Raw genomic sequence first — 26,247 nt, forward strand, 5'->3', positions numbered from 1 at the left:
CCAACAGAGCCTTAGCATCCCAAAAATAAAATATGACAAAATGTACAAGGAAACACTGTCAACTTTACAAAAACAATAAACCGTTCAGCTTTCAGCTTTCAACCCTCAACAACAAACATACGTTGCCCTTAGATGACGTCACACTAGTTATTCATGCATGTGTAACCTTTCAAATATGGACCAATTGTGCCTTAATGCTTCTTGAAGAGCAGATGTTACAAATTTACAATTACAAGAAATCATTGAAAAGCTGGATTTAGATTTTTCAACATCTTATTGCATGTTGTTGATTATCCATCATACTGTGTACAATCTCCAGATGTATTTATCTACAATGGGGGAAAACATTCAGTTTACTTCCAATAACCAGATGTCCTCTACCTTGCAAGTGAGGTCGACTTTTGCTCCCTTCGAAGGACCCAAATTAAATATTGTAAATGTGTATTTGTCTCCCCTATGTAGGAAGACCCAGCACAGCTCCCTGGACCAGAGCTCCCCTCCCCAGACAGGGATGTCCACTTACAACCACGCCATCCTGGGGATGTACGACCCCAAAGACAACTTCCCTCTCCGCAAGACAGGTAGGCCTCCTCCACCTTACCCCTGAACCCTAACCCCTAACCTCTTTTCACTTTGGAGTACACTATCAATGTGTTTTTTTGCTTTCCTTGACTGTGTTTGAAGCTCTTTTTGAAAGCTCTTCCCTTTCCAACTTCCTCTTTCCACATTATAACTAATCGAACAGTTAGTTAGATTAAGTAAAAGTGAATAAGTGAATAGGTGTAAGCAATTTGGTGACAACTCCATTTGGCCTACTCCAACATATTGCCTTCACACATCCAGGCTTTTTCAGATCAGCAAGAGGAAATGGGGCCAAAGTATTGAGCCAAAACATTTAAAGTAGACGTAGCCAACTGTGTTACTTTGTGCCAGTTGTCATGGGTGACACAACTGTTGACACCAGTGATCCACTGCAGTTGCCACCAGTGACGCAGTGCACGCCGATTTGTCACCAGGTCCCAGCAGTCTTTGCTCCTGGCTCATTAGCAATGTCGTGTGTAGAGCTTTGCAGTTTTGGGGCAGATTAGAAATGATAGTGGGGTAGATTGTCAATCCCAGTTACTACTATGATCACTAGCTTGACATTCAAGAGTTCTTCGTGACTGGTTAGTATAAGGAGACTATCTCAGCATTTCTGCTGCTTTCTTATTTCCTTTCTTTATTTATAAGGGTTTCTGTTGTTAAGATTGTGTATTTTATACAAGAGATGTGGTTCAAGAGAGCAGCAAGGTTATACAAATCATTACCAACATGAGAACAATGTTGACATGAGAAACATAAGACAACAAATCAACTAAAATAAGCAGGCTGTCTATGAAACATACAGAGTCTGATACCAAGCAGTTCTGGTTGGAGAGTACCCATTTCAAATCCTTTGAGAAGCTCTACTACCGCTGTGGGGGCTAGGCAGTGATTATTCAGTTAGCGTCTGGGCTCGTTTGTACACGTCTGTCCCTGCTCATCCAGCTGGAGATCAACCTCAGTGTACTCTGGAGCACCGACAGCCCTGCCGCCTGTGGGGATGTGGACAGGAATGTGTTATCCCGGCGACGAGTGGGAATGTTATGACAGAAACAGGAGAGGGCCCTGGATTGAGCCTTGCTAGACACCTAAAGAGGCTGTAAAAAAAAAAAAATGAACAGACAGACTTGGGTCTGGAAATGTTTAAGATTTGCTACTGTATACCTTGCGCTGTTCACTTGGGGATAAATGCTGTACATCCACATTTTAAATACTTTATTTGAATCCACAAATAATTTGCAAAAGGATACAAACATTGAAAAGGTGATAGATGCTGCATAGTGCGATTAGTGCGTAGCACCTCAGCTCAGGTACCAGGCTTGTAATATAATTTTGTGTTAAAGGTATACATTAAAACTACCATATGCATACTCCACATATTTCATCCCCCCCCCCCCCCCCCCCTTCCTAATTAAAGTCCATCTCCTCATATCACTTCTCGACATTATAGTCAGGTTGTGCTTTATACTCCCTCCACATACATTCCCATTCCACACTCTCCACACCAGCACCCCAGTCCACACCACCCCCTCATCTTTATTCTTTATCAGCTGTTTAGCCAAGCACTGAGACCTTATTGTCCTCACTGGGCTCTGCATGGTTTTTATCTGTATTCCGCTGTTATTAAACCACTCACGGGTGAAGACTGCAGTGCGTGTCATTTCCCATTTTGCGGCGCCACTTCTCTCCGCTCTGCCGGCGGCTCCCATCACAGCCATCATAACTGCGGTGGCTACAAATTTTAATACTGTCGCGAGGAGGCTTTGTCTGTCTTTAATGTCAGAAGGAAAATGTCACACTTCTCATCCGTGTCTCTTCCGCTCCCTCGTATCACATCTCTAATATGGAACATGGGGATCTAAAATCCCACCACTGTATTTTGAATGTCTTCACTTAGTGGTAGTGTAGGCAATTATTGACAAGCAATGCCTATACAACTGACTAGCTTTTGAGATATTCATATTGTTACAGTAGATATTCAACAACAATATATTGGACATAAAAATATGAATATTTTTACATTGATAACAAACAGTCATGTCTGTATATTGGAATAATATTTAGTTTGAACCAGTTTGGGATATTTGAAACTGTTTATGGTTTTGATTCCGAGTTGGTTGAATCAGATTTTGCAAGTTGTACATTTACCTAATGCATTCAGATGGCTTTTATTTGATTTTTTTGTATTGTATTTGCAGCCCGCTTGTTTTCAGTTTGATGCAAGCAATCAAACCTGAAAACAGTCTGGTGTCGTGTTCTTTTGTTTACCGTTGATTTGAAGATATAAGGGACAGGTATAGAACCTAAAGAGGAATAGACAAAGCACCGAAGAGGCCTCCTTTATGTACACCCACTGAGAATTCTGGAAATTAGCGTAGCATTAGCATCTCCATGTTCATCAAATAGACAATCTTCATGGTAGTGAAGCTCATTCAGCCCTCAAACCATATTCCTAATCACAGCCCATTCACAATGTGAAGAGGAGCCTCTTCAGTTTCCTGGATTATCTCCATTTGACTCACTCGATTGTGTCTGTAGTAGTATGAAGACTGGACCCTCTCTGTCCCTGGAGCAATGTTATTTTCCAAAATGTTTGTGGGGAAACCGAAGTGTAGTTTTGTGTGTGGATATTTTAAGGCCACGTTTCCTTGCTGTATCAATGATAACGTTTCATTAGCACTGAGGAAATGAGAAACCATAACAAAAATCTACATTTTGAGCACAGTGTAGTTTAAATTCACAGATGGTTATTATTATTATTATTGTTTGTTATTTTCTGTGCCTCTGATGTTAATTCCCATAGATACACATTTCTCAGAATCTTGTCGATGAGTTCCAGCAAAACCTATATCGATTCTCTCAAATCTCTACATTCTAGTCCTTTTATTAAATCCAAAATTGAATTCACCTTCCTAAATGTACTCAGTAACCTGCACAGGGCTGTCATTCTTCAAATCCGCTGAACATATGATTAATATGTTTTGTATTAGAGAACCTGTAAGTTAATTTTTTGTTGTTGTACTTTTACCCCTTTTTCTCCCCAATTTTGTGATATCCAATTGGTAGTTACACTCGTCCCATCGCTGCAACTCCCATACGGACTCGGGAGAGGCAAAGGTCGAGAGCCATGCGTCCTCCGAAACATGACCCTGCCAAGTCGCACTGCTCGCTTAACCCGGAAGCCAGCCGCACCAATGTGTCGGAGGAAACACCGTCCAGCTGGCGACCGAAGTCAGCTTGCAGCCGCCAGGGGCCACCACAAGTAGTCGCTAGAGCGCAATGGGACAAGGAAATCCCGGCCGGCCAAACCCTCGCCCTAACCAGGACAACGCTGGGCCAATTGTGCGCTGCCTCATTGGTCTCTCGGTCACAGCCTGGTATTGAACCCAGTGACACCTCAAACATTGAGATGCAGTGCCTTAGACCACTGTGCCACTTGGGAGGTCTATCTAAAATGTTTACTTTTATAGGCCTTTAATCAGAATTTCAGTATACAGTCAATGGAGAAGTATTGAGCAGGAGCTTAGCATTTTGATACGGTTTAATTTGTTTACTGTAAATTGTCTCTAGCAGCGATTTCATCTCCTCACTTTTCTGTGTTTCATTCAAGCAAAGTGCTACAGAATGTTTGGGAGTGAATGCATCAGTAGCCAATACGGTGAAGTGTCAATACTAGCTAGCAGGACTTCCCCTCACTCAATTGCAGAAATAAAGGGAACAAGAGGAAGTGACAGAGAGGATGGGAAAGGGAGGGAAAGGGTTAGGGTTAGAAATTGAGGAAAAAGAGATTAGGAGAGAGAGAGAGAGAGAGAGAGAGAGAGAGAGAGAGAACAAATGTACTGGAGTCAGCAGACAGTGCAGTTGGGCCCCTGCAGTGGGTTGTTTGGCGTGGCCACACTAACACCCTTCAAAGTCACCGTGTCCCTGGTGAACCCCAATGGGCTCCTCCTGTCAGACAGGCCATAAGCCCCTGGTTCTGCCTGCATCAACACTTTACCCTCGCCATCTCTCCTCTGAGTGTGAGAGAACAGAGAAAACCCTGGCACGGGCACAAACCTCCATCTACCCACTCCACCCACCCATCCATCCCCGACTCAGCCCTGTCTCCACTCCTGGCTACCAGCCACGTCCTTTGGCTCAGGCCCTTTGGGTATGCTTGAGCCACTCGGCCACACTGCAAATAAAGCTCTGCACTGAAGGCCCAATGGCAAATTTTACGCCGCTCTTATTTTATGTCTCTCTTTCCATGCAACTTTAGTGAGTTTATTATTTCTTCAGCAGTGTTGCAGTGTTTTACTAGTGTGACATGCATTTTATGTAGTGGCTGTTCTAGACTGATTTTTACTACAGCGTGACAGGAGAGATGTGAAAGCTAATGCAGCATTTGCAGACAAGTGTGTCGATGCTTCTGTAGCTTAAAACCTGTTAGGGCTAGGGGGCAGTATTGACACGGCTGGATAAAAAACATACCCGATTTAATCTGGTTACCACTCCTACCCAGTAACTAGAATATGCATATACTTATTACATATGGATAGAAAACACCCTACATTTTCTAAAACTGTTTGAATGGTGTCTGTGAGTATAACAGAACTCAAATGGCAGGTCAAAACCTGAGAGATTCCTTTACAGGAAGTGGCCTGTCTGACCATTTCTTGAACTTCTTTTCCATCTCTATCATTTACTAAGGATCTCTGCTCTAACGTGACACTTCCCACGTCGTCCATAGGTGCTCAGAGCCCGGGAAAAAACAGAATGTCGTCATTCCAGCCCCAGGCTGAAACACATTATCGCCTTTCTCAAGTGGCCGATCAAGGGACACTGGGCTTATGCGCATGACCCGACCGCCCCCGCCTTTGGGATTTTTTCCTCTGTTTTCCGAAAAGGAGATTCCCTGTCGGAATATTATCGCTTTTCTACGAGAAAAATTTTTGATTTTAAACAGCGGTTGACATGCTTCGAAGTACGGTAATGGAATATTTAGAATTTTATTGTCACGAATTGCGCCATGCGCGCGACACTTCTTTACTATTTCGGATAGTGTCTGGAACGCACGAACAAAACGCCGCTATTCGGATATAACGATGGATTATTTTGGACCAAACCAACATTTGTTATTGAAGTAGCTGTCCTGGGTGTGCATTCTGACGAAGACAACAAAAGGTAATCAAACTTTTATAATAGTAAATATGATTATGGTGAGTGCTAAACTTGCCGGGTGTCTAAATAGCGAGCCCGTGATGCCTGGGCTATGTACTTAGAATATTGCAAAATGTGCTTTCACCAAAAAGCTATTTTAAAATCGGACATATCGAGTGCATAGAGGAGGTCTGTATCTATAATTCTTAAAATAATTGTTATGCTTTTTGTGAACGTTTATCGTGAGTAATTTAGTAAAATGTTAGCGAATTCCCCGGAAGTTTGCGGGGGGTATGCTAGTTCTGAACGTCACATGCTAATGTCAAAAGCTGATTTTTGATATAAATATGAACTTGATTGAACAAAACATGCATGTATTGTATAACATAATGTCCTAGGGTTGTCATCTGATGAAGATCATCAAAGGTGAGTGCTGCATTTAGCTGTCTTCTGGGTTTTGGTGACATTATATGCTGGCTTGAAAAATGGGTGTCTGATTATTTCTGGCTTGGTACTCTGCTGACATAATCTAATGTTTTGCTTTCGCTGTAAAGCCTTTTTGAAATCGGACAGTGTGGTTAGATTAACAAGAGTCTTGTCTTTAAATAGCTGTAAAATAGTCATATGTTTGAGAAATTGAAGTAATAGGATTTTTAAGGTTTTGAAAATCGCGCCACAGGCTGCCAGTGGCTGTTACGTAGGTGGGACGCAAGCGTCCCACCTAGCCCATAGAGGTTAACCCAAATCCACCTGTCTTCACTTACAAAGCAACTAGTGCATCATGTAATGAGATCATACGACCAAGATCATTAAAAATGAGAATCGTCCTCCAGTTATCTTCCACTTTCTAACAAAGGTTCCAATCTACAGTTGAAGTCGGAAGTGTACATACACTTAGGTCGGAGTCACTTCTTACAGCTAGGTTCTATTTTCCTGAATTTCCACCCGACTGATGTAACCAAAGTAAACTACCCGTTACTCAGGCCCGGAAGCCAGGATATGCATATATGTCATGTTCGTCGTAGAGAGGGGACCAAGGTGCAGCGTGCGTAGAGTTCCACATGTTTGAAACTCACCAAAACAAATACAGAAGCAAACGAAACGTGAAGTAATGGTGTGCTCACAGGCACAACACAAAAACAAGATCCCACAACTCAAGGAATGAAAAAGGGCTGCCTAAGTATGGTTCCCAATCAGAGACAACGATGGACAGATGCCTTTGATTGGAAACCACACTCAGCCAAAACAAAGAAATAGAAAAACTAGATTGCCCACCCCACATCACACCCTGACCTAACCAAACTAGAGGAAAATAAATGTCTCTAAGGTCAGGGCGTGACAATATAATTGGTAGCATTAGATAGAAAACATTTTGAAGTTTCTAGAAATGTTAAAATAATGTCTGAGACTATAACACAATTGTTATGGCAGGCGAAATGACAAAGAAAAACCACCCGGAATGATCTTTTTTTGAGGTCCCACGCTCTTATAATGGAAAGCTATGGGTCTTATGTAATTCCAGCTCCCAGATTGCAATTCCTATGGCTTCCACAAGATGTCAACAGTCTTTGTTCATTGTTTCAGGCTTGTTTCTTCAAAAACAAGCAAGAAATTGAAGTTTTTGTAGGAAGAGTCCCGGTACAATATCAGTCTGTTCGTGCGCCACGAAGAGGATGCGAACATACTCATTTTACTTTTCTATTGAATATACTTATTTCCATATGAAATATTATAGTTTATTTACATTTTAGGATACCTGAGGATTAAATAGAAACGTAGTTTGGCTTGTTTGAACAAAGTTTAACAGTAGCTTTTTGGACTCCCTTGTCTGCATGTTGAATGAGTGGATTACTGAATTCGATGGTGCCAACTAAACTGACTATTTGGGATATAAAGAAGGATTTTATTTAACAAAACGACCATTCATGTTGTAGCTGGGACCCTTGAGATTGCAAACAGAGGAACATTTTCAAAAGTAAGTGATTTGTTTAATCGCTATTTGTGATTTTACGAAGCCTGTGGTGGTTGAAAAATATGTCGTTGTGGGGCGCCGTCCTCAAACAATCGCATGATATGCTTTCGCTGTAAAGGCTATTGTAAATCAGACAACACAGTTAGATTAACAAGAAGTTAAGCTTTTAAAGGATATAAGAATGCTTTTAAAGGATACATGAATGTTTAATATTCCGATTATCTATTTGAATTGAGTGCCCTCCAATTTTACCGGATGTTGTCGACAGCCTATCCCTAAAAATTAAAACTCGTTTTTCAACCATTCCACAATTGTCTTGTTCATAAACTATAGTTTTGGAAAGTCGGTTAGGACATCTACTTTGTGCATGACACAAGTAATTTTTCCAAAAACTGTTTACAGACAGATTATTTCACTTATAATTCACTGTATCACAATTCCAGTGGGTCAGAAGTTTACATACACTAAGTTGACTGTGCCTTTAAACAGCTTGGAAAATTCCAGAAAATGATGTCATGGCTTTATAAGCTTCTGATAGTCTAATTGACATAATTTCAGTCAATTGGAGGTGTACCTGTGGATGTATTTCAAGGCCTACCTTCAGTGCCTCTTCGCTTGACATCATGGGAAAATCTAAAGAAATCAGCCAAGACCTCAGAAAAAATAGGTAAATCAAATCAAATCAAAGTTTATTTGTCACGTGCGCCGAATACAACAGGTGTAGACCTTTTACTAGGATTAAATGTCAGGAATTGTGAAAAACTGAGTTTAAATGTATTTGGCTAAGGTGTATGTAAACTTCCGACTTCAACTGTACCTTCTTTAATACTCCTATCTTGAATCACCCTCCTGCACCTTCTCACGAAATCCTTTAATACAGTATCTGCCAACAAAACCACAAATAAACACTCCATCCGTCTGTGGCCAGTTTACTTCAAGACGGCTTTGTGGATACAGGTAGTCTGCACCATCTTATTGTCAACTACTTCAGACTATTATTCGCTTGGTCAGCCATAGTGGGAGAGTCAGGCTAATTTTCACTGGATTGGATTATAATTTGTCTGAGGAATTGCATCTTTGAATGTGTTCCCATACACTCCAGCTGCTAATGCATGGCGTTCATGACCGGGCCGCCCTTGATCCTGTTAACAAAGACTTTTGGACAAGTGCCCTCCACCGCTCTTTTTTTTGATAATCAAGTTTAATAAGTTCAACCACAAATTCAGCCCCTCAAATTGAAAGTGCACTTTCAAGAAGTGCTTATTCATTATATAACCCCACACACTCAAAGTCCTTGCTCTTCCCAAATGGGCCAGATATATTCTCTGGCTGCACCTCGTTCTAAGTGCATTAAGACAGGTACATTTTAAACTCTTATCCCTGTTTTTCATATTCAAGGATACATGGAGTTGAAGGGAAAGGGTAGGAAAACAAACAACAAACATTCCCTGACCAAATATCCACTGACTGCTATTATGAGTATGTGTTAAGTATATGTTGTTCTCCAAATCAAGTAAAAATGTATCTGATCATTTATGCATATGTTATTGGATGGTGCCCTCATTGATCATGTCCCCGCGAAAAAATATCTAGGTATCTGGATTGACGAATAGCTATCTTTCAAAAAGCATGTTGATGAGTTAGTTAAGAAATTAAGAATTTAAATGGTGTTCTTTTAGGAATAGGTCATGCCTTTCATTAAATAGCAGAAAACAAATTATTCAGTCGACAGTCATACTGGTTATAAACTATGGCAATATTGTCTATATGAATGCAGCTGCGACTTTATTGAAGCTATTGGACACAGTTTGTCATAGCGCACTATGCTTTATTACTGGCTATAGGTTTGGTACACATCACTGCGTTCTGTATCAGAAAGTAGGCATTGCCCTCTTTGAAATCTCGTAGATCGATGCACTGCAACTTCCGCCGTACCTTACTTTATTTTTAACTTAGACATGCAAGATATCAGATCTGGTCTCCACTGAGTTAGGTAAATCTGCTTTTAGTTTTTTTTGCACCTTACTTGTGGAATGATCTCCAAGGCTCTCTAAAGTTGGATGAATTTGTTCCACTAGGGCAATTCAAAAGGCTGATTGAGGACCTTTTTACTGAACAATGTTTGTTTTCTATGATTGTGTTTTGCTTTTCGTGTATTGATGTGAATATTGATGTGTCTTGATGTGTATACAGGGCACATCTGTGAAAGAGACCTTGGGCTCAGCATGACTCTGTTAAATAAAGGTTAAATAAAGCATTTTAATAAAATAAAGCCAAGAGAGTCCCATGGGCCTTGCCCGACTTGACACAGACGTGGCATTGAGTCCTATGCTAATGAATGTAGCGTGCCTTCACTTGCCGGACCCATTTCACACGAGGTCACAGGCCAAGCCAAAGGGTCAACTGGTTTGGTCTGGATTAATTGAAGTAAAGGGAGAGAGAGGAAGGATATGCCAGTGGGTGCTGCTGGGAATAAAGCTGTCTGTGTCTGGGGGTGAAAGAGAAGAGAAATAGGCTAGTGAGTGGCAAGGCCTCAACATTTTTCGATACCCCTACCTAAATACATGTTATTCTGAATCCAATATGGCCAACATAATTACACTCAAACACCTTCACCTGCATATAAATTGCCCTGGTTTATTTTGTATTGTGTTATTTTGCCTTGCCTCTGTTGTGTTCTATTAAAAATCAGCCGTTTCCAGCTACAATAGTCATTTACAACATTAACAATGTCTACACTGTATTTCTGATCAATTTGATGTTATTTTAATGGACAAAAAAATGTGCTTTTCTTTCAAAAACATGGGCATTTCTATGTGACCCCAAACATTTGAATGGTAGTGTATTTATTTTTAAAATATCAAAAAGTAACACAAGAAAATTACATAACAACGAGGCTATTTACAGGGGGTACCGGTACATAGTCAATGTGCGGGAGTACAGGTTAGTCGAGGTAATTTGTAAAGTGACTATGCATAGATAATAAACAGCAAGTATCAGCAGTGTAAAAACAGAGTGTGGGGGGGGGGGGGGGTGTCGTCAGTGTAAATAGTCCGGGTGGCCATTTGCTTAATTGTTCAGCAGTCTTATGGCTTGGTTGTAGAAGCTGTTAAGGAGCCGTTTGATCATAGATTTGCCGTGTGGTAGCAGAGAGAACAATCTATGACTAGCGTGCCTGGAGTCTTTGACAGTTTTTAGGGCCTCCCTCTGACACCACCTGGTATAGAGGTCCTGGATGGCAGGAAGCTTGGTCCCAGTGGTGTGTTGGCCAGTACATACTTCCCTCTGCCATGCGGTCGGAGGCCGAGCAGTTGCCATCACTACCTACCCAGGTAGTGATGCAACCAGTCAGGATGCTCTCGATGGTGCAGCTGTATAACTTTTTGAGGATCTGAGGACCCATGCTAAGTCTTTTCAGTCTCCGGAGGGGGAATAGGCTTTGTCGTGCCCTCTTCACGACTGTATTGGTGTGTTTGGACCATGATAGTTTGTTGGTGATGTGGACACCAAGGATCTTGAAGCTCTCAACCTGCTCCACTACAGCCCCGTCGATGAGAATGGGGGCGTGCTCGGTCCTCATTTTCCTGTAGTCCACAATCATCTCCTTTGTCTTGATCATGTTGAGGGAGAGGTTGTTGTCCTGGCACCACACGGCCAGGTCTCTGACCTCCCTATAGGCTGTCTCATCGTTGTCGGTGATCAGGCCTACCACTCAGGCCTACCACATCGGCAAACTTGATGATGGTGTTGGAGTCGTGCTTGGCCATGCAGTCATGAGTGAACAGGGAGTACAGGAGGGGACTGAGCACGCACCCCTAAGGGGCCCCTGTGGTGAGGATTAGCGTAGTGGATGTGTTGTTACCTACCCTTAGGACCTGGGGGCGTCACGTCAGGAAGTCCAGGATCCAGTTGCAAGTAAATGTGCAATAGATTATGGTCATTATGTGCTAAACTATGTCGAATATTGGCCTGTTGGAAAATACAACTCCCTACTACATCGCCCAGTTCAGGCTGAATTTGATTTACACTACCCGGTCAAAAGTTTTAGAACACCTACTCATTGAAAATATATTTTTATTTGTTTAACACTTTTTTGGTTACTACATGATTTAATTTGTGTTATTTCATCGTTTTGATGTCTTCACTATTATTCTACAATGTAGAAAATAGTAAAAATTAAGAAAACTGGCAGTGTACCTCTAGAGAACCTGTGCAAAGTGCATATTGAACTCACAGAAAAAACAAAAAAACAATTGGAATTCAAATAATTGAACTGATGTCGGTCAATTTGTTGTTTAAAAAACAAAAAAATAACACTTCGGTTAATCGCTCAGCACTACTTTTCTATATCCAGACAATGTTGTATGAGTGTAATTATGGCACGCTTATTGGATTCCCAACATAGTTGAATTACACTAAAATAGTATTGAGTACAGTACACAAATCTGAAAGATGTCTTTCAATTAAAACATGTACTGTATATACAGGAAATTAAACCACCATTTAATGGTATTGTGGCAGCCATATTGGATTTTGGACATCATAATGGTTTTAGAGTCAAGACTATGGGAGCCCCCTTACGTAATTGCAAGAGGCTGAACATATAACATCCACAGAAGAACCTTTAACTGAAAATAAATTACAGTTTTCACTGTCTCAGCCCACTTGTTTTCCTAAAAGCTGATTAGAATACAATACCCAAAATATAAAAAAGACATGTATAGCTGCATGTACTTTTGTCATGCAGGACCATACACATTTCACTTGGAAAGTTGTCTATGAAAGAGATTCTCCAAGAAGGGCCTTCGTCAGGGAGGTGATCAAGAACCCAATGATCACTCTGACTGTAACGGGCGTTGTAAGGATTGGACCAAGGTGCAGCGGGAACGTGTATACTCATCTTCTTTATTAAATCAAAAGAAGGAAAAACAAACAAATCACGTATACAAAACAACAAACGTCACTAAACAGTCGTGTCAGGTGCACAGACACAAAACAGGAGACAACTACTCACAAATCCCATAGAAAAAAAACAACCTTCTTAAATAAGACCTTCAATTAGAAGCAACGAGGAGCAGGTGCTTCCAATTGAAGGTCAACCCCATTAATTAAACATCGAAATAGAAAGACTAGAACTAACATAGAAAAACACTAACCTAGAACATAGACCAAAAACCCCTGAACACTCTAAACAAACACCCCTCTTACATAATAACATAGCCCAACAAACCCCGAACCACATAAAACAAACACCCCCTGCCACGTCCTGACCAAACTACAATAGCAAATAACCCCTTTACTGGTCAGAACGTGACACTGACAGAGCTCCAGAGTTCCTCTGTGGCGATGGGAGAATCTTCCAGAAAGACAACCATCTCTGCAGCACTCCACCAATCTGGCCTTTATGCTAGAGTGGCCAGACGGAAGCCACTCCTCAGTAAAAGGCACATGACAGCCCGCTTGGAGTTTGCCAAAGAGGCACCTAAAGGACTCTTAGATCATAAGAAACAAGATTCTCTGGTCTTATGAAACCAAGATTGAACTCTTTGGCATGAATGCCAAGCATCACGTCTGGAGGAAACCTGGCACCATCTCTATGGTGAAGCATGGTGATGGGAGCATCATGCTGTGGGGGATGTTTTTCAGCGGCAGGGACTGGGAGACTAGTTAGGATCGAGGGAAAGATGAACGGAGCAAAGTACAGAGAGATCCTTGATCAAAACCTGCTCCAGAGCGCTCAGGACCTCAGACTGAGGCAAAGGTTCACTTTCCAACAGGACAACGATCCTAAGCACACCCAAGACAACGCAGGTGTGGCTTTGGGACAAGTCTCTGAATGTCCTTGAGGTGCCCATCCAGAGCTTGGTCTTGAACCCGATCAAACATCTCTGGAGAGACCTGAAAATAGCTGTGCAGCGACGCTCCCCATCCAAACTGACAGAGCTTAAGAGGATCTGCAGAGAAGAATGGAGAAAAACTCCCCAAATACAGGTGTGCCAAGCTAATCGAGGCTGTAATCGCCGCCAAAGGTGCTTCAACAAAGTACTGAGTAAAGGGTCTGAATACTTATTTAAATGTGATATTTAAGTTTAAAACATTTTATACATTTGCAAAAATGTCTAAAACCCTGTTTTTGCTTTGTCATTGTGGGGTATTGTGTGTAGATTGATAATGGAAAAAAGCATTTGAATCCGTTTTAGGGGTCTGATTACTTTCTTAATGTACAATGAATGTCAAAAGTAAAGCTTACGTTCATCATACATTTTGTGGTAGAGATATTCCACCTTTTGTATCTCTGTGTTTACAGGTCTATATTTCCAAGATGCATTAAGTTATCCTAATGTTTTTTGTTTGTGTATGTAGGGCAGATAACTGACTACTTGTATTCCACATTTGTGCAATATCAGAGCTTGCAAAATTGGTTACATTAGCTTATATGCCCCCCCCTCTCTAGCCAGGCATTGTTCTGCACATTTTTGAGTTTAGCGGGTGTCACAATATCTATAAATGTAACCATTTTGCAGTAAAATATTTTTTCACAACCATCTATTTTTTTAAATGGGATATATTACAGATGTGAAAAACATGGTTGTGTTTTGTTCTACCTCGAGTAGGGATATATCTAAAACTAAAGCTCTTTTTGAGGATTGGCCACTAAATCAAATCAAATCAAAGTTTATTTGTCACGTGCGCTGAATACAACAGGTGTAGACCTTATAATGAAATGCTTACTTACAGGCTCTAACCAATAGTGCAAAAAAGGTATTTGGTGAACAATAGGAGGGTAAGAAATAAAACAACAGTAAAAAGACAGGCTATATACAGTAGCAAGGCTATAAAAGTAGCGAGGTTTCATACAGACACCGGTTAGTCAGGCTGATGGAGGTAGTATGTACATGTAGATATGGTTAAAGTGACTATGCATATATGATGAACAGAGAGTAGCAGTAGCGTAAAAGAGGGGGTGGCGGTGGCGGTGGCGGGACACAATGCAGATAGCCCGGTTAGCCAATGTGCGGGAGCACTGGTTGGTCGGCCTAAATTGAGGTAGTATGTATGAATGTATAGTATGAATGTATAGTTAAAGTGACTCTGCATATATGATAAACAGAGAGTAGCAGCAGCATAAAAAGAGGGTTTGGGGGTAGGGCACACAATGCAAATAGTCCGGGTAGCCATTTGATTACCTGTTCAGGAGTCTTATGGCTTGGGGGTAGAAACTGTTGAGAAGCCTTTTTGTCCTAGACTTGGCACTACTACCATGCGGTAGTAGAGAGAACAGTCTATGACTGGGGTGGCTGGGGTCTTTGACAATTTTTAGGGCCTCCTCTGACACCGCCTGGTGTAGAGGTCCTGGATGGCAGGCAGCTTAGCCCCAGTGATGTACTGGGCCGTACGCACTACCCTCTGTAGTGCCTTGCGGTCAGAGGCTGAGCAGTTGCCGTACCAGGCAGTGATGCAACCAGTCAGTATGCTCTTGATGTTTCAGCTGTAGAACCTTTTGAGGATCTTAGGACCCATGCCAAATCTTTTTAGTTTCCTGAGGGGGAATAGGCTTTGTCTGAGAGATGATAGGATCTCCAAGATTGGCGCTTGACAAGGGCCGTGCTCCTCTCCCTGATCATTGTGTATGCGGTAATTACAGTCGCCTCTTCGACACTCCCGCTATTGTTCTCTGGCCCTATCCCCCTATCCGTCTGTCCACACACAGAAAGCAGAAATGAACAAAAACGAACCCGAGAAGTCCATCAAAAACACACACACACTTGTTTAATTGCAAGCATTTGACAACAAGAGCTATTCATTAGCTGGGCATTGAGACGGGCTTGATGAAGCTTGGGGTCGGCAAGAGCTGCCAAGACTGGAAACTCGTTACCCCTACTGCTGCTCATCCTTATCACATGTTTGGAGCTCATCTCATCATGTCTCTTCTCATCTGCTCCATCAGTCTTTCCAGAAGTAGCTTGTTTATGGAGTAGCTTGTTAGCATAACTAACTGCCCTGAACTGGCTTACTCTTCTGATGTACCATTTGCAGTGCTTCATTTCCGGTGCTAGTTTCATTCTAGGCTCCACAGCACACTGTGTTTGGGACTATTGATTGTGTACTAATGTTGTCTACGTACATTGTAAAACACTCTCCATTAAAGCGCTTTTCTCTAAGAGTTTCAGAGTAGGGTGACGTCACCTCAGATCTGTACTGAGCACAGGTCAGCTGAAGTCGGGCCGGGGGAGGCGGTTTGCTGGGGTCTGGAGTTTTTTCTTGTTTCCAGACAGTTTCAGACAGCATGAGAGAAGAGTGAGAGCGGAGTGACAGGCATGATGTGGACCATACCTCAGGACTACCTGGCTTGATGACTCCTTGCTGTCCTCAGTTCACCTGGCCGTGCTGCTGCTCCAGTTCCAACTGTTCTGCCTGCAGCTATGGAACCCTGACCTGTTCACCGGACGTGCTACCTGTCCAAGAGCTGCTGTCCCAGACCTGCTGGAACCCTGACCTGTTCACCGGACGTGCTTCCTGTCCCAGACCTGCTGTTTTCAACTCTCTAGAGACAGCAGGAGCGGTAGAGATACTCTCAAAGATCGGCTATGAAAAAGCCAACTGACACTTACTCTTGTGTTACTGACTTGTTGCACCCTCGACAACTACTATGATTATTATTATTTGACCATGCTGGTCATTTATGAACATTTGAACATCTTGGCCATGTGCTGTTATAATCTCCACCCGGCACAGCCAGAAGAGGACTGGCCACCCCTCATAGCCTGGTTCCTCTCTAGGTTTCTTCCTGGGTTTTGGCCTTTCTAGGGAGTTTTTCCTAGCCACCGTGCTTCTACACCTGCATTGCTTGCTGTTTGGGGTTTTAGGCTGGGTTTCTGTACAGCACTTTGAGATATCAGCTGATGTAAGAAGGGCTATATAAATACATTTGATTTGATTTGATGTGCAGTAGAGAGTGAAAGCTCTTGTCTTTGCCTGCCACCCGAAGCCCAAAAGCCTTCTGAGACTTTGACAGACAGGGAAGCCAGAGCAGCTAGAATCTCCTAAGAAAGATATCAGACTGTCTGTTTTCCCACTTCCATATGTCTGCATATCATCTGCAGGACAGTACAGAATATGTGCAACATGTTCATATCATTCCCTGTTGTAGTGTTGTCTTCATAACTATATTCATTCATGGTTTGCGGAAGTATTTGGTTTGATTCAAATGAATCCCATCCTAAATGAATCCCATCCTATCCTATGAATCCTATGAATCCCATCCTACTTTTCATCTCAAGTATGCCCTCAATAGCAATGCCAACAAAAAGCCTTCCTAAGAACTGCGTATTCTTCCCTCCGATTTCTGTCATTGTGTTTTAATGGACCCCCTCTTTCTCTCTCTCTAGCCTCTGAGCCCAACTTGAAGCTCCGGTCCAGGCTAAAACAGAAGGTAACGGAGCGCAGAAGTAGCCCACTTCTACGCAGGAAGGACGGTCCAATTACCACCGCCAAGAAGCGCTCTCTGGACATGGCTGGTAAGCTTCTGCCGCACAACGCAGCCCAAGCGGAACACGTGAAAACTCACACAGCCCTTGCATCTATGACTTTAGTACTTTTCTGTAGGTTGAAATCAATAGGTTTCCAACCTGGTATATTGATCAGTATGCATGTTGTGTGGGAGCCTCATGTCTTGTGTTTTATGTATTTTTTTGTAGAATTGGCCTGCAACAGCGCTCCTGGTTCGGGCCCCAGTTCGCCCAACAACAGCTCCAGTAACATCACCAATGAGAATGGCATCGCTGGCTCCATGTCCAGTAGTTCAGTAGAGGTAAGCACTAAGCAGCCACTCGAACCTTAACCTACATTAAGCTGTTAGCTTACTGTGACCATGCAGAAACCAGGAGCTTCTGATATACTGTACTGTTCTCTTTTCAATCTGCCTTTATGTTGACTGTTCCCAGTCACATTGCTGAGGGCTGTTTGCTTAATATGGCCCGAGCCAAACAGTATGTTTTATGTCCCACCTGTTAGTTGTTGGCTCACACAGTCAGGCGTGTGCGTGTGTGCCTGTGTGCTTGCATGCTTGTTTGATATGGTGTGACTGTTTGTGTGTGTAAGTATGTGCACATGAGTGTGTAAATGCAAGTGTCTCTGTGTATAGGGTATGTGTATCTTTGTATCCTTGTGAGTATCTAAGGCTCTGAGCGTATGTGTCTCTGTAAGCAACATGTGCTCCAGATGGCCAGTGTAGACAGGAGGCCACAGGGGTCCGGGGGAATGACCAGACAGGGCTGTTTATTTTTGCAGAGGGGTCTATTTGTCTGGCCTGTGTCTGTGTTTCAGTGTCTCTTTCTGACTGTGTGCTCCTCTGTTTACAGGCCTCCCTGGCCCACAGGCTGGCTGGCCGAGAGGGCCCCTTGAGCCAGCTGTCTCTGTACACATCGCCCTCGCTGCCTAACATCACCCTGGGCCTGCCTGCCACCGGCCCTTCCAGCGTTAGTTCATACACCCACTTTTCTCTCGTTCTCTTAGTTTTTACTTTCGTTCTTTCTTTCCGTTCGTTAGTATCTTTCTAACCTGACATTTCACTTTCTCCCTTTCTCTCTAGCCCACTTCCCCCCCACACTCTCTCCACCGCCTTCCCCCAATTTCTTATGTTCTCCATCTAACTTGCTATTTCTCCCCATCTTTTCTCTCACTCATTCTCTCTTTCCTTCTCTCGCTCTCTCCTTTCTTTCTCCTCTCCTCCATCACTTTGAGGGCTTGCTTGCGCACATGGCCCTTTCAGAGTGGAAGAGTCTACATAGAGGGGGCCCTGTCTAGACCTAGTCCATCTGTCATATGTGGCTTTTCAGCCTTACTCCATTTCAGAAAGGCACCATTGAGAGACAATGACCAGCAGTCAGTGACGCATGTACTACCCCCCATCTCACTCTCACTCGCTCTATATCCGTTTCCAACTCTTCCAAGTCAATTCAGGCAGAAAGTTATTCATTCACTGTAGTTAATTTATATATTTTGCCCTGTAATGGTTTAGAGGGAAATTATACTACAGTTAGATGTTTCTTGGTTTGCATTAGGGGCAACTTTTCTCCTATCTCTCACACTCTGTCTCTCTCTCTCTTTCTCTTTCTCTCTCTCTCTGTGTCTCTGTCTCTCCCTCTATTTGTCCCTTCAGATGACATCGGGCCAGCAGGAAGGTGACAGGCATTCAATGCACGATAGACCGCAGCAGGGCTTCCCCATAACCACTCCCTTCATCCCAGGGGCCCACCTGCCCTCCTACCTGACCGATGGGGGCTCGGCACACAATCCCCTCCTCCAGCACATGGTCCTCTTGGAGCAGTCCCAGAACCCACTAGGTCTGTCTTGCTGTAAGCATATCCACTCCGTCTCAGGCACTATCTAAAGCACATAATCTCCAAAACCTGGTTTTTAAAGGACCACCTGGCTTGATGGTTTCAGTGGCGGCTGGTGAAAGGAGGACAGCTCATAGCAATTTCTAGAATGTAATGAATGTGTTTGACATTTCCATTCCAGCCAGTACAATGAGCCTGTCCTCCGGTTTAAAGTGACAGCAGCCTCCACTGGTTGAGTACCCGATGTTACTTGTGGATCATCCTATTCATGTTGTGTCTGTGTTTTCATGTGTTTCAGGCCTGGGCGGGATGCCCCTGCAATCGTCCTCCATCCACAAGCTGCGTGGGCAGCACCGTCCCCTGGGGAGGACCCAGTCAGCCCCTCTGCCCCAGAACGCCCAGGCCCTGCAGCAGCTGGTGGTCCAGCAGCAGCACCAGCAGTTCCTGGAGAAACACAAGCAGCAGTTCCAGCAGCAGCAACTGCACATCAACAAGGTGTGTGTGGTGTGTTTGTGTGTGTGTGCATGCATCCTTTGTTCTTTTATGTGTGTGTGTGTGTCTGCTATGTTATGAAGCACAAGCAACAGGCCCAGCAGCAACACAGCAACTGTACATCGGCAAAGTGTTGCCTGTCCTGTGTGCGTGTTCCTGTGCATGCTTCTTCCATCGCCATAACAACTACGTTATGGAGGAAGCCGCTTCCTTATATGGTCGACAGGAAAGAGCTCAGTGTGTGTGTATTTATGTGTGTGTGTGTGTGGTGATTAGGGAAGATGGAGAATCATAAGGTCGGAGCAGGGTGGGGGTGTAGAGATAATTATTGCTATTTTTTTCTCCCTCTTGAATTTCTCTTTCTCTATAATTCCTGAGGATTATATGCTATATGGTGGGTCTAATCCTGGATGCTGATTGATTAAAACTGTGTTCCAGCCGGTGTCTATTCCACAAGTTACCACTGGCTAAGGCTATGACGTTGTAATTCTTATTTAGTGTTCCATCCCACTGCGCAATCTACTGTCTCATCAGCCCAACCAGGCAATTTAGAAACTTGATCGCCATTGTGAAAAGCATCTAGACATTTCCCCTTTCTTTTAGACTACCATTTGGTTTTCAACAGCATAGATTTGTATAAACCTTGCTGTCTTTCTCTCCGACGTTTGCAACATCGTTTCAATATTGAAATTTGATCTCCACTGTCCCACTGAGGATTAGCGTGTGACGATGAGACAAACTGCTTTTCTCAGACAGTTGAAATCATGAGTCAGCATAATTGTTATGGATATATACAAAGAAACGTCAATAGAGAAAAAGGTGAAACAAAATGAAATGCAGCTAGTTTGCTGTCTTTCCAGCTTTAGTTTGAAGTGGTTGTGTTAGCTGTGTAGTTGGCTAGCAGCTCCTCTGAACAGTGTCCTGGCGAGGGAGCAAATTCCAGACTGTGTTAGACGTAGTGATAATGCCCTCGAAGCCTGTGTTTGGAGGATATATTGGCACGGTTTGCTGGCTCTCTTGACAATATACAGTTGAAGTCGGATGTTTACATACACTTAGGTTGGAGTCATTAAAACTCGTTTTACAACCACTCCACACATTTCTTGTTAACAAACTATCGTTTTGGCAAGTTGGTTAGGACATCTACTTTGTGCATGACAGAAGTAATTTTTCCAACAATTGTTTACAGACAGATTATTTCACTTATACATTCACTGTATCACAATTCCAGTGGGTCAGAAGATTACATACACTGAGTTGACTGCCTTTAAACAGCTTTGAAAATTCCAGAAAATTATGCCATGACTTTAGAAGCTTCTGATAGGCTAATTGACATAATTTGAGTCAATTGGAGGAGTACCTGTAGATGTATTTCAAGGCCTACCTTCAAACTCATTACCTATTTGCTTGACATCATGGGAAAATCTAAAGAAATCAGCCAAGACCTCAGGAAAAAAATTGTAGACCTCCACAAGTCTGGTTCATCCTTGGGAGCAATTTCCAAACGCCTGAAGGTACCACATTCATCTGAACAAACAATAGTACGCAAGTATAAAAACCATGGGACCACGCAGCCGTCATACCGCTCAGGAAAGAGACGCGTTCTGTCTCCTAGAGATGAACGTTCTTTGGTGCAAAAAATGCAAATCAATCCCAGAACCACAGCAAAGGACCTTGTGAAGATGCTGGAGGAAACAGGTACAAAAGTATCTATATCCACAGTAAAATGAGTCCTATATCGACATAACCTGAAAGGCCGCTCAGCAAGGAAGAAACTACTGCTCCAAAACCACCGTAAAAAAGCCAGACTACGGTTTGCAACTGCACATGGGGTCAAAGATCTAACTTTTTGGAGAAATGTCCTCTGGTCTGATGAAACAAAAATACAACTGTTTGGCCATAATGACCATCATTATGTTTGGAGGAAAAAGTGGCTAGGACAGTGGCTAAGACAGGCAATCCATGTGGCTAGGACAGGCAAGCCCCATATTATTGTGGAGGACTTAATTCTTCCTGCTGCCGCGGATATGGCTGGGACAATGCTTGGGGAAAAGGCCCAAAAAACTATACAGACAATGACTTCATCAAACAACACTGTTTCACGACGCATCAGTGATATGGCAGGAGATGTTTAGAAACAATTACTGCTTCGTATACAAGCCAGTGAATTATATGCGTTACAGCTGGATGAGTCAACAGACGTGGCGGGCCTGGCACAGCTCCTGGTATATGTCCGTTACGTTTATGGGGGGTCAATTGAGGAAGACATCCTTTTCTGGAAACCAGGACAACATGAGAGGATATTTTTAAAGTACTGGACAGCTTTGTGACATCAAATACACTTTGGTGGTCAAGATGTGTTGGTATCTATACTGATTGCGCAAAAGCCATGACAGGGAGACATATCGGAGTGGTAATGCGTGTGCAAGCAGTTGCTCCACTTGGGTACACTGCAACATCCACTGTGAGGCTCTTGCTGCCAAGCGAATGCCTGACAGCTTGAAAGACGTTTTGAACACTACAGTGAAAATGGTTAACTTTGTTAAAGCAACGCCCCTGAACTTTCGTGTATTTTATGCATTATGCAATGATATGGGAAGCGACCATGTAACGCTTTTACAACATACAGAAGTGCACTGGTTATCAAGGGGCAAAGTATTGACACATTGTTTTGAATTTAGAGACAAGCTTAAAGTTTTCTTTACTGACCATAATTTTCACTTGTCTGACTTCTTGCATGATGACGAGTTTCTCACACGACTGGCCTATCTGGGTGATGTTTTTTCTCGCCTGAATGATCTGAATCTAGGATTACAGGGACTCTCCGCAACTATATTCAATGTGCGGGACAAAATTGAGGCTATGATTAAGAAGTTTTCTGTCTACATTAACCTCTATGGGCTAGGTGGGACGCTTGCGTCCCACCTACTCAACAGCCAGTGTAATCCCGTGGTGCGTTATTCAAATTCCTCAAAAATGCAAAAACTTCAATTTTCAAACATATGACTATTTTACACCATTTTAAAGACACACTGTCCGATTTCAAAAAGGCTTTACAACGAAAGCAAAACATTAGATTATGTCAGCAGAGTACCCAGCCAGAAATAATCAGACACCCATTTTTCAAGCTAGCATATAATGTCACATAAACCCAAACCACAGCTAAATGTAGCACTAACCTTTGATGATCTTCATCAGATGACAACCCTAGGACATTATGTTATACAACACATGCATGTTTTGTTCAATCAAGTTCATATTTATATCAAAAACCAGCTTTTTACATTAGCATGTGACTAGCATGTGACTAGCATTCCCACCGAACACTGCCGGTGAATTTACTAAATTACTCACGATAAACGTTCACAAAAAGCATAACAATTATTTTAAGAATTATAGATACAGAACTCCTCTATGCACTCGATATGTCCAATTTTAAAATAGCTTTTCGGTGAAAGCACATTTTGCAATATTCTCAGTAGATAGCCCGGCATCACAGGGCTAGCTATTTAGACACCCAGCAAGTTTAGCACTCACCAAAGTCAGATTTACTATAAGAAAAATGTTATTACCTTTGCTGTCTTCGTCAGAATGCACTCCCAGGACTTCTACTTCAATAACAAATGTTGGTTTGGTTCAAAATAATCCATAGTTATATCCAAACAGCGGCGTTTTGTTCGTGCGTTCAAGACACTATCCGAAAGGGTAAATAAGGGTGACGAGCATGGTGCAATTCGTGACAAAAAAAATCTAAATATTCCATTACCGTACTTCGAAGCATGTCAACCGCTGTTTAAAATCAATTTTTATGCCATTTTTCTCATAAAAAAGCGATAATATTCCGACTGGGAATCTGCGTTTAGGTAAACAGACGAAAGAAAATAAAGCATGGGGTTGACTCGGGCACGCGCCTAAGCCCATAGTACTCTGATCGGCCACTTGCCAAACGCGATAAAGTGTTTCAGCCAGAGGCTGCCTCGATATCGTTCAGCTTTTTCCCAGGCTCTGAGAGCCTATGGGAGCCGTAGGAAGTGTCACGTTATAGCAAAGATCCTCAGTCTTCAATAAAAAGAGCAAAGATGAAACACAACTTGTCAGACAGGCCACTTCCTGCATGGAATCTTGTCAGGTTTTGGCCTGCCATATGAGTTCTGTTATACTCACAGACACCATTCAAACAGTTTTAGAAACTTTTGGGTGTTTTCTATCCAAAGCCAATAATTATATGCATATTCTAGTTACTGGGCAGGAGTAGTAACCAGATTAAATCGGGTACGTTTTTTATCCGGCCGTGTCAATACTGCCCCCTAGCCCTAACAGGTTAACAATGACCACACACAGGTCTTTCCGTCATTGTATGATTTTATGTTGTTGTGCAAATGAACGCAAGCTTACGGACAATGTCAAATGTGATATAGCGAAGCACCTGAGTGAGCTGGGTGCGCGATTACGCCGGTACTTTCCCGAAACGGACGACACAACCAACTGGATTCGTTATCCCTTTCATGCCCTGCCTCCAGTCCACTTACCGATATCTGAACAAGAGAGCCTCATCGAAATTTCAACAAGCGGTTCTGTGAAAATGTAATTTAATCAGAAGCCACTGATAGATTTCTAGATAGGGCTGCACTCAGAGTATCCTGCCTTGGCAAATCGCGCTGTTAAGACACTGATGCCCTTTGCAACCATGTACCTATGTGAGAGTGGATTCTCGGCTCTCACTAACATGAACACTAAATACAGGCACAGACTGTGTGTGGAAAAAGACTGAGACTCTATCCAATACAACCCAACATTGCAGAGTTATGTGCATCCTTTCAAGCACACCCTTATCATTAACCTGTGGTGAGTTATTCACCATTTTTTATGAACAAATCAGGTTTTATATGTAAGATGGCTAATTAAAGAGCAAAATTATTATATTATTATTTGTGCCCTGGTCCTTTAAAAGCCCTTTGTCACTTCCCACGAGCCGTGTTGTGACAAAAACTCACACTCATTCTTATGTTTAATAAATGTATCGTATAGTGTGTGTGTGTGTGGCAGGCTTACAATGATGGCAAAAAAACTACATTTGAGAGTGCGCTGACCCTGGTGCTAGAGTGGGTATGCGGCTGGAGGTTGAATGTTTGAAGGGGTATGGGACTATAACATTTTGGGAACCACTGCTCTACGGGAATCTGTTGTTTCCCCCTACTTTTGACCTCAGAATGGACCTCAGAGTTCTCGGTGGTCATCCATTAAGAATATGGAGAATATGGCTTAGTTTACTCCCCAATGGTTTAGCATTAGATTTGTTGTTTGACAAGCAATGGGAGTGGTAGGATCTGTGTTAGTATGATGCGGCTAAATCAACCCAGTCATATTTTGGGTTTCTGACTCTCAGGATATTTTGATTGTTTGCTGGTGATCCATTAGTGGTCACTTGTCACTTTACTAGTGAATCAGCTGTCTCTGTGATATCAATATCTCCATAGTGCTGCTGTTAGATTGTAATCTACGTCCAAAAAAGTTATGTATTTGATGGAACCTTGAAACATGTATAGTTGGATATTAACAGTGTTGAGGTGTTGTTTTTAACTACCAGTTTATTAAGCATTAAAGGAACTACAGTAGGCTTCAACTTCAAAGCAATCTCATCCTTCATGTGGCTGGCTCAAATCCCAAAAGTGTGTTTCCCGCTTTAACACTAGAAAAGCTGAGCCTCAAGGGACCCCACTCGGAGCCAATGAGAAGTCATTTTGACTGCAACATTCTAACAGTCTAATAAATACGTTTCATATATGCTATTGGAAAAAAGTATCCTTTGGTTTTAATTATGAAGGTCTTTGGTAACATTAGAAATACAAAATATATATAATAACTCCATTTCATTAAGTTTAGTTTCGAGGGCCGATCATCAGCCTGTGAATGAGGGGCAGGGGTTGAAAATGACATGTCCTCTTTAAACTGTTTGTGACACATTCTAACACCATATGTGTGTTAAATATAGTTATTTAGGAAAAGTCAAGGATGGAGGGGGGCATGACTTTAAAAATGGGAGATATTTCAATTTTAAATAAAAAATGATAGCCTCAGTGCTTCTAGTGTTTAAAGAGTTACAGAAAGAGCGAGTCAAGGAGATTGAAAGGGCGGGAGGGGGGTTGAGTGTAAAAAGAGAGGCTTGTGTTTGAAGAAGAGGGACGGGGGATGAGGCAAGAGACCAGCTCTCTGACGTCAATGGACCGGGTCCCCTGGCGTCGTGCCAATAGGGCCCTGTGTGTGCGTCTGCCAGCCATGGTGACTACGACCAGGGACACTGGAAACGGGAGGTGGGTGGGGGGTGTTGTTATTTCCCTTGCCATCCCCGTGGCGACCGAGCCTGATGGACCCAGCTGGCCTGGCACAGCATCATCCGCCACAGTCTTGATTACACACTCTCTCTCTTTGCTTCTCTCTCTCTCTTTCTCTCTTTCTCTCCCTTCATACAGGTATATCTGTCTCTTTCTGTTTGTCTATTTCATTCTCCCTCTCTCGCTCTACACTATTTCTGTGTCTCATTTTCTTCTGTCTTCTCTTGTCACTCTTTCTCCCTTTCTCTGGGCTGCCTACTCTTAGTCTCTCTATATCTGATTTATCTGATGTCTACCTTACCCAACGTCCCACTTTCATTCCCGCTCACTCTCCACTTTGAAGTTCTGTCTTGGTCCCTGTCTCCCTCACTTGATTTTGAACAGAAGT

General features: G+C 42.7%; 1 protein-coding gene across 4 annotated transcripts in view; it reads left to right on the forward strand.

Annotated features, from left to right (window-relative positions):
- The window catches only part of LOC106586120 (histone deacetylase 4), a 134,719-nt gene that overhangs the window by 55,370 nt on the left and 53,102 nt on the right, over window positions 1-26,247 (forward strand). For 3 of the 4 annotated variants that reach the window (XM_014173000.3, XM_082968865.1, XM_082968867.1), the window contains exons 5-10: window positions 463-581; window positions 17,083-17,211; window positions 17,392-17,504; window positions 18,055-18,171; window positions 18,855-19,050; window positions 19,334-19,530. In XM_014173000.3, coding sequence (XP_014028475.1) covers window positions 463-581; window positions 17,083-17,211; window positions 17,392-17,504; window positions 18,055-18,171; window positions 18,855-19,050; window positions 19,334-19,530 — 871 coding nt within the window. The remainder of the gene's footprint in view (window positions 1-462; window positions 582-17,082; window positions 17,212-17,391; window positions 17,505-18,054; window positions 18,172-18,854; window positions 19,051-19,333; window positions 19,531-26,247) is intronic. The other variant, XM_082968866.1, reaches the window with a different exon arrangement.

The sequence above is a fragment of the Salmo salar genome, chromosome 25, assembly GCF_965601325.2.
Source record: "Salmo salar chromosome 25, fSalSal1, whole genome shotgun sequence".
Lineage (NCBI taxonomy): Eukaryota > Metazoa > Chordata > Actinopteri > Salmoniformes > Salmonidae > Salmo > Salmo salar.